At 31.4% G+C, this 12,910-nt stretch overlaps 1 protein-coding gene across 4 annotated transcripts in view; it reads left to right on the top strand.

Annotated features, from left to right (window-relative positions):
* The window catches only part of PHF3 (PHD finger protein 3), a 52,503-nt gene that overhangs the window by 27,846 nt on the left and 11,747 nt on the right, over positions 1-12,910 (top strand). For all 4 annotated transcript variants that reach the window (XM_070932919.1, XM_070932917.1, XM_070932916.1 and 1 more), the window contains 4 exons: positions 6,717-7,035; positions 8,781-8,961; positions 10,510-10,660; positions 10,745-10,901. In XM_070932919.1, the coding sequence (XP_070789020.1) occupies positions 6,717-7,035; positions 8,781-8,961; positions 10,510-10,660; positions 10,745-10,901 (808 nt within the window). The remainder of the gene's footprint in view (positions 1-6,716; positions 7,036-8,780; positions 8,962-10,509; positions 10,661-10,744; positions 10,902-12,910) is intronic.

The following is a 12,910-nucleotide window of genomic DNA, read 5'->3' as shown; positions in this document are numbered from 1 at the left end:
ATGATTACTGGACTGAGAAAGAACAAGTTTTGGCCTTCTGTGGACAACCTCTCAAGCTTTTGTTGAATGTTGCTATATCATTTTTTTCTCAATTTCAAACATGCCCAGCTCCTTCAATATTTTTTCCCCATAGGTTTAATTTCTAGTCACCAGGTAATCTTTGTTGCCTTTCTTTGAATCCTCTGTAGAGTATAAATGCCCAAAATTAGAATATTGAAGATGAAGACTAAACAACAAGTTGGAGTGTAATTATTTCTTTTCATAATTTGGAAATTGTGTTGATGTAGGCTAAAATGGTGTTAGCTTTCTGTGCAGCCATATTATACTGTTGACTGATAATTGGTTTGCAATCAGTTGTTTCTATGATCTTTTTATTAAGCTAGGTTTCCACCATCCCCATCCAGATTTTGTTTTATTTCAGAAGCCACCAACACTTATTAAAACAATAAAGGCTAATTAGAATGAGTTCAATTAATATTAAAAGACATTTGCAATAATAACTTCTGCAGTAGAGGTGGAGAGATCAATATTTTGTTATCTTGTAGAAATAGTAAATTAACAATAATATAAAGTTACAATTATTACTTACGTAATAAAAAAAGATTCTGCTCTTTGCATTGATAGACTCTAAATAGTACACTTCTCTTGGTGGAATCCATTTTCTTGGTTTCTTTCTCCCATACACCTAGATTCCCTACATTTCTCAGAAATTTTGAAAAGGCTATAGTTAAAAGAAGAACAACATTACTCTGCAGGCCTCATACTGAGTTCTACCCACAGTTCTCACCCTAAACGCACACATTTTAAAGTAGTTATAAATGGATCTAGATTCTGATCTATTCAATAGGATAGTGGAAGTTGATCTTTCCATTCATTATGCCTTATAGTTGCTATGGAAAAAAGCTTTCACAGTAATTTTGGAAACTAACACTTTTGTGGCTATGTAACAACCATTTCAATTCTATTTGCCTCACTGCGTGAATTTAAATTTAAATCTAATTCACACCTATTTTAAATTAAGTCTTTTTCTGGATTGGACTCATTCTATATAGTTTACATATATATGTTTTGTATAGTTCAGTTATGGAAAAAAATCTGAACGGTACATATCTTCTACAATTTCTATTTTTTATAATGATAATTGTAAATTCTGAGCTATGCTTTTACTCAAGCATTTATATGGTTTTATTATGCATTATACAAGTTTTATATTTTTAGTTTATTTTAGTTTATTTTGGATTTATTTGGATATTAAATTACTTATGCTATAAGCACTAAACTTTCACACTGGTTTAACTGAAATTAAAGTGAAAATGACTTAGTTTGCAAACAATTCTAGATTTGCATCACATCTAACTAACTATATACATATGGCATTGCGTTTTCATTTTGTTTCCATCATATTATAGTGTGTTTCACATATGATGTCAAGACATGATTTGGGTTTATTGCTTTTTATTTAGCATAGTTAACTAATCCATTATGGCTTAGTATTTATGAAATAATCAAATGTCTAATATTCATCTCTCTACCTTTATTGATTTATTTACAGGTAGTCCTCAATTTACAACCATTCATTTAGCGATCTTTTGAAATTACAATGACACAAAAAAGTGACTTATGACAATTTTTCACACAACCGCTGCAATATCCCCCTGGTCATGTGATCAAAATTTATATGCTTGGCAACTCTCTCATACTTATGATGGTTGCAGTGTCCCGGGTTCATGTGATCACTTTTTTGATCTTCTGACAAGCAAAGTCAATGGGGAAACCAGATTTCCTTAACAACCACGTTACCAACTTAACAACTGCAGTGGTTCACTTATCAATTGTGGCAAGAAATTTTGGGCTGAATTGTCATAAATTGAGGACTACCTCTATTTACATTTGCTTCCATTATGACAATTTATTTTTTATTATTAATTTATTTGATTTCTATTAACTTCTGTAACTATAAGTGACAATAATTGCTATATCTGCATCATTCTTTAAATCATTTTAATGTATTGCAGTAAGCTATTTAAAATTCTCAGAAATAAATAAAATGCTAATATAATTTAAAGACCTCATTAAGCTGAGATCTAATAAATGCAAATTACTTTGTAGGAAAATTAAACTACATTAAAAAGTTTTTCCTATTTACTTAAGTGTTGGAAAATGCTCCTTGGTAAGAAACATTGGACTATTATATCGCAATGTGTGTTAATTTTCTTCATTAAACTAATGACTATTTAACAAAGAATCTAATGGTGTTTTGAAAAAAAACCTTTCAGATGAGAGCCATGGATTTTTTGCATTTTATAAAATGTTGAAAACTTCATACTAAGATTTTTTTAAAGTACAGTGTCTTTTGCTTGTTACTTTGTTTTGTTTTTAAACTTGGAGATCAGACACTTTAATCTATAAGCCATTATCTAGTAAATATGAGTGTTAATGAAGCTGAATTCCCCTTTTAATCCTTTATGCAGTATGTATGAGTCAGAGATGGATTAGGTCAATCAGCTATGGAATCAGGAGCAAGATCTTGCTACTCTTTAATTAAACCTTTTAATAGTAGTAAGATATGTCTGAGACATTCTTTAAAATTGTATTTCTGCTTTGGATTCAGATTTCTCTTATCTGACCCTTGTCTTTTCTGAGGCCCTTCTTCAAGATTATTCTTGCAACCTATTACATGCAAAACATGTTTAAAAAGTTGTCATTATTGGAATAGCTTATTTAAAGCCACTTGATGCTTGTCATATTGGATATATATATTTCTTACTACATGTGAAGTACAACATGTTTTGTACATGCCTGTACAAAAAAGTAAAATGGAATGAACTGACAGACACATAGTATATCTTGTGCTACGACTTTCCTAAACAACTGGCTTGATTCCTTTTATAAAACAACCTTAAACTGTATTTACAATAAAGTGAATTTGGACTGGTGTATTCTTCTTTGTTTTCTAATTTTGTTTGTTTTAATACTACCTTCCAGAAGGAGATTCTGACTTACCCAGCAAAAAGCTTTGCTTTACCCATATTAAAGTTGTATTTTGATTTTTTTTTTTTTTTTTTTTTGAAAAAGATAGTCTATATCACATTGGAATGTTTTAGTAGATTCCTCTGAGTAGTGGAATCCACTTGTAACAGTTCCTGTGGAAATGAGTTGTCCATATCTTAACACATTTAAGTATGCTTGCAGCAGATGTTCCTGCTTACAGTCACTTGTTGCATACAGAACTATAAGGTAGAATTTAAGAATACAAATATATGTAATTAGAGCTTTTAAGGATTGTATAGGTTGTATTTCATGATAGTTGAATCTGCTAAATATCATCAATTACTATCTTAAAATATTTATTTTCTTTCTGTTCCAGCTGTGTATCCACTCCAACCTTACAACATGGTTAATGCAATTGGACATCAAACTAAGAAGCAATCTACATCCAGAGTTTTAGTGTTAGTGGGCCAACATGTTGAATGCTACTACACAACCTGTCAGAGAAGAATGCTTTGTTACCAGCTCTTCCTGAATGACAGTTTTTTAGAAAGTCTTCCTATCCACCACAATTATCCCACACTATTAGCTGCTTCTTTCTATTATTAGTTCTGCTTCTATTTCAATGTCAGTACTAAAAAGTAATAACCTAGTGGCCAAAAGTTTAGTAGTTTCTTTAAAAAATGAAATCTAAATTTATTGGGGAAATGGCTACTTAATAGCTTATTAAGAATTTTTCTTCCCTATTACTCAAAAAAGATTTTAATAAAAATTGTAAGGTTGTTTAGAAATATAATTTGCAAAAAATCAAATTATTAAAATGTCCATTGTATCCATCCACACTTTATTGTTCAGAAATGTACTCTTTCTTCCTGCCAATTTCTGTGATACACTTGGAGGATTAGTGAATTAGTTAGGATAGAATAAGAAGGAATCCTGCCTGTATTTGGAACCCTATAATATTTTGGTAAAATACTAATAAGAACTAAATTAGCATACATTGTATAAGTAGTGGACTGTATAGTCATTATATTCTATTGAATATAGCCAATTAAATCTATAGTGCAAGTTAATACAGGGTCCAATTTTTATTACCAGTTTGAATTGTTTTGCAGTAAATTAAGCATCAACTGTTAAGCTTACTGAGTCATTACTCAGTCCTTATCAGTTATATCCAGATTTCATTATGCTTAAGTGAAATCTGTCATTTCCGAGACTTAAGCTAATGATAAAGTTAATATATCTATCCAAAGGACACATTAATGTTGTTGGTTAATAATTTCCTACATTTTATTTTTCAGATCAAGAATTAGTGTTATTTCAGAGAAAGGTTAACAAGCAAAAAAAGTTTTTATTAGTTAGCAGAATTAGTTTCTGTTAATAGGGAACAAAAGAAAGAAAACTCCTTTTATATAAAGTTTGTAGTACATTCATCTGTTCTGAAATGATTTTATTAAATAGAATAACTAAAACATTGTAATATGTCCACATAATTTATTGAACTATCAATGTGAAAATTTAGATTACTGTAAACTGGACAACGTAAAAACAAGTTCATTTCCATTAAAACCAGGTGTGATTTAGAGATTAATGAAATGAACTTTTTAACATCTGAAATAGAAGAAAATTCATGATTTTCTTTAAGAGTTATAATACATAGTTTACTTTGTTTAAAAAAAGTTCACTAAATAAGAAGAAAACGTCTTTTTTCAAACAATTTTTTCCTGTTTAATCTGATAAACATACAATATATCCAAAGATATATTTAAGGGCTATGTATATTTTCATAATATATGAATTGTCCTTTCTTTGCACTCTAACCCTTTATTTTTCAAAAGTAGTTTGTGCAGTACTTTTCTTAATGACTCAGTATTATCTTTAAAGTCACCATTGTTGTTGTGTTTGGTTTTTTTTGTATTGGTCTTCCAGTTTCTCAGCCACTAGAATATTATTAAATGTATGGAATAAGTACTAATCCCTGTCTTTCTACATTCTTAGTCATCTACATTTTTCCTTTTTTATTCAAAAACAGAACTGGTCAGTTTTGTCAAGAATGTGAACTTATTTCTAATGACAATTTTCTGGTGACAGCCAAGTTCAAGTTTCCTTGAAAGGAATGTCTTTTAAACTTTATTTATTTATTTAATAAATTTCTGTGCCATCCGTTGCCCCTACAAGATAGCTCTGGGCTTGCTGTTATTTCATACGTTTACAACTTTCTTAAAAATTCCTTCTTTCTAATTTTTATGAACACACTAAACCATAAAGAATATTTTTACACCCATTCATAAAATATATCTGTGGCCTATTTCACTGTGTCATGTTTCAGAGTGAATCATATTAATAAACCTCATGAAAGTCTCATGTATACTTAATACTGTCATTTGCTTTATTTGCAATCATTTCGGAAATATAAATTATATTCCCTAGGATGCTCTGTCTTTAATGAAATGTGACCATTCTCCATGATGTACATTCATGGAAAAATTAGGAGGTTGTTGCTATCTTACTTTCTAGTTATAGAATTAAAATAAATTCAAGATATTTATCTAAAAAGTTTCTACATTTGGATAAGCAGTTGGGATGTGGAAACATGTGCACACACATGTAGACAAGATATACATGCAGAGCAACATACACTTTTCAGTCAGAAGAAAATTTACATTTTTAATTAGGTAAAATAATTGCTTTTTATCACCTTATAAAATATATGGACTGCATATATTCACAGATCATTTAAATTCATCAGCTTGTTAAAAAAGTTATTCAAGCTGAAATACCTTCAAGATAATTTGGGATAATGGAGATTTTGGCCTTGAAGATGTAGGCAGAATTGTTCTCTTGAGGCAACTGAAGTTTGACCCAGTTGCCTATTTTGAAAATAGTCAATATTTTTCTGAAATCAGTTCAAATATTTCAAGTAACTTATTTTCTAAAACTTTAGAAAGGCAAACCTGAAAATAAAAAGAGGTAGTATTTCCTTTCTTTCCCTCCCAGTGGCTCCATTTGGGGGGAAAGGGATTGACTTGCCTTCTAATGCATTTAAGTATGCTAAAGTATGAATAATTTATCTTACTAGAGGGTTTTATTCCTGGCAAATTTCATTGGGGAAGAAAGAATACTAGGGGTTTACATCATTTAGAAAATTATCAATTTAAGGACAACTCTTGCCTTCAATGAGTTCTTCAATGAAGTTTGCAAGTGTCCTGGATTTTATTATATTATTTGATAAGTATAGTGGCAGCTATAATTCTGCTTACTATGTAATCGAATAGGGAAGAATGATTAATCTGTTTATTAAAACAATTAGGCATTGCCTATTTGTCCAAACCAGATCCTAATTTGCAAGTGTTTTGCTGATATATGGGATCTAACTGTATGTATGCATTAGTTGAATTATTTCTGAAGTTGTAAGTAGTCATCTTTATTAGGCTGCTGGAACAAAATTCAAAAGTTAAAATTCTCTTTTGCAGATGTATATTTTATTAAGAATGATAGTAGACTGTACTGACTAGCAAAGCAAAATCCTCTTGCTATATAACCTTGGCATTTTACACCATGTTGTAAGGCTGGAGAAATGGATGCACCCTTCTGCGCAAAATATGCCAAAGGAGGACCTATTCTATATGGAAGGCCTTTTAGGACAGTTAAAAACTTTTTATGTTTAGTATAATATAAATATGATAAAAGCAATGTGATGATTTTTTAAATTATTTTTTTGGTTCTAGGTTCATGGTAGGCTGTGGTAGATGTGACGATTGGTTTCATGGCGATTGTGTTGGATTGAGTTTGTTTCAAGCACAGCAAATGGGAGAAGAAGACAAAGAATATGTTTGCATCAAATGCTGTGCTGAGGAAGACAAGAAACCAGATTCAGTTGATCAGAATATGCTGGATGCCAATGTGAAACTTGAAACAGCCAGAGACAATAGATCAGTGGAGAGTGAGAAGCCTGGAATTTCCAAGCAAACTTTAATGGGCCCTCAAAACAAGACCCCAAAGCAAGGAGAAGACTCTCTGAAATATAAGGTCAAAATTTTTAAGCGGGTAAGTAATGAGATTTCTTTTTATGGTATGGACGTATTACAGCAAATTTTGTGTTAACCCTTTTAAAGTGTTTTCTTTCAAATGTTCTATTTTTGGTTTTAAAAGGTGAGAAATCCTTTAAATGTTTTTAAATAACTGTATTCTTCGAAATGAGATTAATTTGCCTAATATGTAGTCATTTATAGCTTTTGCCAATTTGTTGTTTTCTAAATTATGGAAGAAGAAAGAAGAGTGACTAATTTTTTTATTAAATTAGTTTGATATAAAACATATATCATCTTTTTGAGGATTTTCACAATAAAAGGTATACTTATATTGCTGTCATTTCCAGTTAATGTATGATTAATAAACAATTATGTAACTCTGAGTAGATATTTGGCTTCCTGACTCAATCTCAAGCCCTGAAAAATGTCACTTGTTAAGTATTAATATTATATTTATTATATATTATTTTATTTATTATATATATTAAATAATGATAATAATTTAATAATTAAATTATTTAATTAAAACAAATGAATAAAGATCCATGGTGAGGCAGTGGTTAGAATGCAGTATTGCAGGCTAACTTTGCCCACTGCCAGGCATTTGATCTTGAACAGCTCAAGGTTGATTCAGCCTTCCATCCTTCCGAGGTCAGTAAAATGAGGATCCAGATTTTTGGGAGCAACATGTTGACATTTGTAAAGAATTTAGAAAGGGCTGGAAAACACTATGAAGCGGTATAAATCTAAGTGCTATTAAATATGGATAAAATCCCAGATTAATTGCTAATTTAAAACAATTACTCTGTTGCAACTTGTGCTTTCTTCAGAAGTTCCCATAACCCTAATTATTCATATTTATGTTATATTTCAGAATGCTCAGATTTAGATAAAAATGCCTCTGAGCAACAAATCAGTGCTAGTATTGCTTGAACTATTGTTTTTAGAAATTTAATTCTGCAAGGGAATGTTGACCAAGATTGTAAAATGCAAAGGAGCATTTTAATGTGCATTAAATATGAACAGTTGGTTCCTTAGAAGATTTATGGTCCTTCATAGATGTATGCTTTTATTAATTACATAGTGACAATGTCTGGATGAAATCTAATTTTTCACCAGAGAACAAGACCCTTTATCACTGGGTTGAAGAAGGGGACCTATTTTTTTTCTTCTTATTTCCATACACCTCTTCTTTTCCTCTAGTCTGGTAAAAGGTGTTCTGATCAGATCCTGAGAGGAAGAAAATTGAAAACGATCAATATTCAGTTGTATGAGAGAAGTCCATTATTTTACATGATATTTTCCTCCGTAAATAATAATCCTTACTACTTGAGAGATGTACAACCACCATACTATTTATCTAATGACATGTTCTTGTTTGGGTAGCATTCTAAGCCAAGATATATGATTGGGCTTTTCCCTCCTTCCTCATAATAGTTACAGTCAGTGCAATCAGAATAGAAAAAAAAAAAAAAAGTCTTTGGAATAGAGTTCTTTTGCTAGTCCAAATCAAAGTTCTCCAGTCTGTTTGAACAGAATGTTCTGTGCAATTCTGTTCATTTTATATTTTTTTATTTTTCAAAGGTATTTGATTTTTTACTACTTCTTCTTTTTACGTAGCTAGCTCTCTTGGGAACAATTTATGTTGAAGTTGTGGCGTGGATTATATAAATGCATATTTTTCTATAGATGCTTTGATCCTGAGACTAAAGAAAAATTGAACAGAAAAAAGGCTTATAATTAGTGTTGTAACTGTTTCAGGAATCTAGCGAAGGAAAAGCAGTATTGGAATGCAAAGATTCTGAAAGTAAAAAGGGGCAGCAGATTCCTCTTAAGAAAACAGGGCAAATGGGATCAATTCCCCGACGATCTTCTGATGAAAAATATGAAAAATTGAATAAAGATAATACTTCTTGTTCAAGTGAAAGCACACCAAAGCAAGGTAATTAAAACCAAAATTGGTGATAATGATTTCCAAAATATGTAAGTCATATTCAAAAACTGCTGGAAATAAAACAATCAGATTGAATATTTTTTTTGCATTTGGTACCAATATCATAAATCTTAATAAATCTGAAAAATTATTCATTGAATAAAATAATTTTTAAATATTTTTTTCTGCCGGCTTTTTTTTATTAAGCATGGATAAATCTTACGTTCCTATAAAGCATAGACTCTGTACAAGCTAACAGTTTTCTAAGATACCTTTTATTGGAAAGGTATCTTTTATTGGAAATTCTTTTGAGGAATGGCACTCTGCTGTGGGAATATGTAATACTGTAAAAATAACACTTCTGTTTAAAAACAAGTCTCACACTGAATATAGTTTAATCTGGTTTAATTTACATAATTATAATTTTGCCACACAGATTTGACTACATCTGAAGTATGAGCTTCTGATAACATATGGGTTTAAATATTAAATTTTGCCTAATTGGTTATAATAATGGTAATGTTTTTGAGATTAGACAGGAATTCATATTATTATTTTTTTTATTAATTAGTTTTATTCATATTACATTTGAGCAATACAATAGAAAGGCTCTGTGGAATTTACTAATGGGTAAAAAAGCTTAAATCTTTTAGATTTAAGATTTAATCTTTTCTTTAGATTAAATCTTAAAAATAAGTTTCTTCTTTTTGAACAAATCTGAAGCTGGAGTTTTTGGAACTGGGCATTTGAGTAATATTGAATTACTCCCTGTAATGACTAGGACATCACCCTAGACTTGCTTAAGCAGCAGGGAAAATTATAGTCTGGGACCTTGATCCAAATCTGGTTGGTATGGTAGTTAAAAGTCTACTTAGATCAGGATGCCTTTGGCCCTGATCCCCATTCATTTAGATTACTATAATTTTGGAGGTGACCCAGGAGGTGTAGTTGACATAAAACATGGTGGCCAGGTTACTAGTGGGAAACTTTGCCAATGCAGAATAAAACCAATTTAAAATTTGGTGTTCTGGGCCCAGTTCAAAATGTCGGTGGTTACCTTTAAATACTTGGATACATTGGTCAATACTTTGCCAGAATGGAAACTTCCTTTGGTGCTGTGAACTTTTAGAGAGGGCCTGCTAAGAACCCCATCCCATCATAAAACAGGCCTTCTTTGTGGTTACTCCCACACTTTTAATCACACTTTCCCCGGGGACACGTTGGCCACTATCTCTTTTTTGACTCTGCAGGGAGATAAAAGCAATATTATTCCAATGTACATAACCACACTAGATATAGATGCCCACCATAGGACTTTTTTTGTGATTCCTATTGGTTGTTTTTATTGTTGTTATACTTATGATTTTGTGCTTTTTCACAGTGTCTGTCAGATTGGGGCAGTCTACAAATAGTGTTAAAATAAATTCAGTCAATTCACTTAATCTTTTCAACAGTAAAACTTCTTGTTCTCATTATCAAGAATATGGTCAGTTGGAGAAATGTAGTTTTATCTCTCCATAGTTCTCTAAAACAGTTAATTTGGTTATATTTCAAAAGGTATTCAGGAGAAGCAGGAAATGAAGAAAAAGAGAACTGAGAAGGGAACAGCAAGTAATGTACACTCATCTCCTGCTTCTGCACCCAAACCTTCTGCTGATCAGATAAGACAAAGTGTTAAACAGTCACTGAAAGAAATTCTAGAAAAAAGGTATGAATTCTGCAGTGAAGCCATTCCTGTTACTCCAGTTGTTTCCTGAAAAAAATAAAATAAAATCTGTATATTTTTTTTCAGGCTTGCAGACTCAACACTAAAGATTCCTGAAGAAAGAGCAGCAAAAGTTGCAAATAAAATTGAAAAAGAGCTGTTTTCCTTTTTCCGGGATACCGATTCCAAGTACAAAAATAAGTACAGAAGCTTGATATTTAATCTGAAAGATCCAAAAAATAAAGTATGTCATGACATTTCTTACGTATTTGGGAACGATTCAAAAAATAATTCTTGTTTCATTGTGGAGGCCTAGAATAATTTTAAATGCTCATAATTTCTTCTTCCATCCTGATTATTCACATTTTAGAAGTCTCAGAGCTAGAGTTAAATTTTCTGACTTACTTTTATTCCATATCCAGATTGATGCATCCACTTTTTTCTATCTATATTTAATGAAAACACCGTCATTTTCTTTTTTCATGCTAAAATATCTTTCTTGTTAATTTTTTTCAGAGGCATTTTGCCTCCCAAAAATAGGGGTTCACATTTCTTTACCTAAAAAAATAGATTTAATAGAGAACTATAATAGTATATGTGAATAGAGCTGTGCCCACAAACTTCCTGCTGATGAAAATAAGTTGAAGACATTTTTACTAGTGTGTCACCTTTTTTTACCTTTGGATAGTTCCCCAGAATAACATTTCAATGGATAGGATGCTAAACGAGCAAAGAATGAATGAAAATTGCGCACTGTCCCTACTATCAGCATAATTACTGTACAGGTATTCCATGACTTGTACCCACAATTGGGATAGAACTTCCACTGTTAACTCATGCAGACGTTAAGTGAGTCATGCACAGTTTTATGACCTTTGTTTTGCTGCAGTTGTTAAGCGAATCAGTACAGTCATTAAGTGAACCTGGCTTCCCCCCTTTGACTTTGCTTCTTGGTAGCCTCTTGGGGAGGTTACAAATGACAATCACATGACTCTGGGATGCTGCAACCATTGTAACTGCATGCCAGTTCCAAGTGGTTGAATTTTGATCACGTGACTGCAAAAGTAGTACGTGTGAGGACTTGTCGTAAATTGCTTTTTAGTTTTATTATAACTTTGAACAGTCATTGAACAAATAGTTGTAAGTCAAGGACTACCTTTACTGAAGCAAAACCTTTCAATAAGTTACTACATCCTAGGAAAGCAAATTGAGGATTTAACATAACAATTTCTTTCCTAAATCATTCTGTCTACTAATAATTAATACTTTTATATATTTTACTTATATCCCGCTTTTATTATTTTTATAAACAACTCAAGACAGCAAACTTATCCAATACTACTTCCTCCTATTTTCTCCACAACAACAACACTGTGTTAGACTGAGAGAGAATGACTGGCCCAAAGTCACCCAGCTGGCTTTCATGCCTAAAGTGGGAGTAGAACTCACAGTCTTCTGGTTTGTAATATGGTGCCTTAACTGCTAGATCTTTCTGATTTGGATTTAACTTTTGTGTCTCGCTGCTGGCCTGTGAGGTTTGCCACAAGCGTTTGTTCTTCAGTATATATGTACAAGGACTGTATCAAACTGCATATACCTAACACTCAGTTTATGTTATAGATCTAGTATATGGATGGCATAGGAGTCATGTCTCTGTTCAAGTTAGATAGGCAGGAAAAACATAAACATTTTCCAACTAATTTTTTGAGAATTTCTTTTTAAGGCAGATTTGAAATCCCCCATTAAAAAACTACATTGAATCTAATTATTGCGTTTTAGATAACATAGTCATTACTTTCAGAAAATGAGAGATGCATCCTGTTCTTCTACATGTATCCTAAGATTTGCAGATACAGATGCAGATTAGCAGAGTAGAAATGGATATTGGATGAAGTTTGTGTTTGTATCCCCTCTGCTTTCAGCAATAACATTAATACTCATTAATACATTTATAGGCTCTTAAATTTATAGGTTTCTTTTACTTAGGTTCAAAGACTGGCCTAAACTTTTAAGCTCAGTTGCAGAATGTTTTAGAGGATTTAAACAGAAAACCAATTGTTCTTTCTATTAGTATATTACATCATATAAAAATCATTGAAGCTAAATATGTAATATTTACATTGGTATACAATTGCACTAGGGAAATGATCATGCAAGGGAAATTAATAGAATTTCATATAAGTATAGTTGGTTTGCAGTTGTTAATACTTTTCTCGTTGAATTGATACTAGAAAAATCCAGGTTTTGGTTGAT

The sequence above is a fragment of the Pituophis catenifer genome, unplaced genomic scaffold, assembly GCF_029215685.1.
Source record: "Pituophis catenifer annectens isolate HBS135680 unplaced genomic scaffold, rPitCat1.0.hap2 SCAF_1, whole genome shotgun sequence".
Classification (NCBI taxonomy): Eukaryota; Metazoa; Chordata; class Lepidosauria; order Squamata; family Colubridae; genus Pituophis; species Pituophis catenifer.
This window is presented reverse-complemented; position numbering and strand designations above follow the sequence as displayed.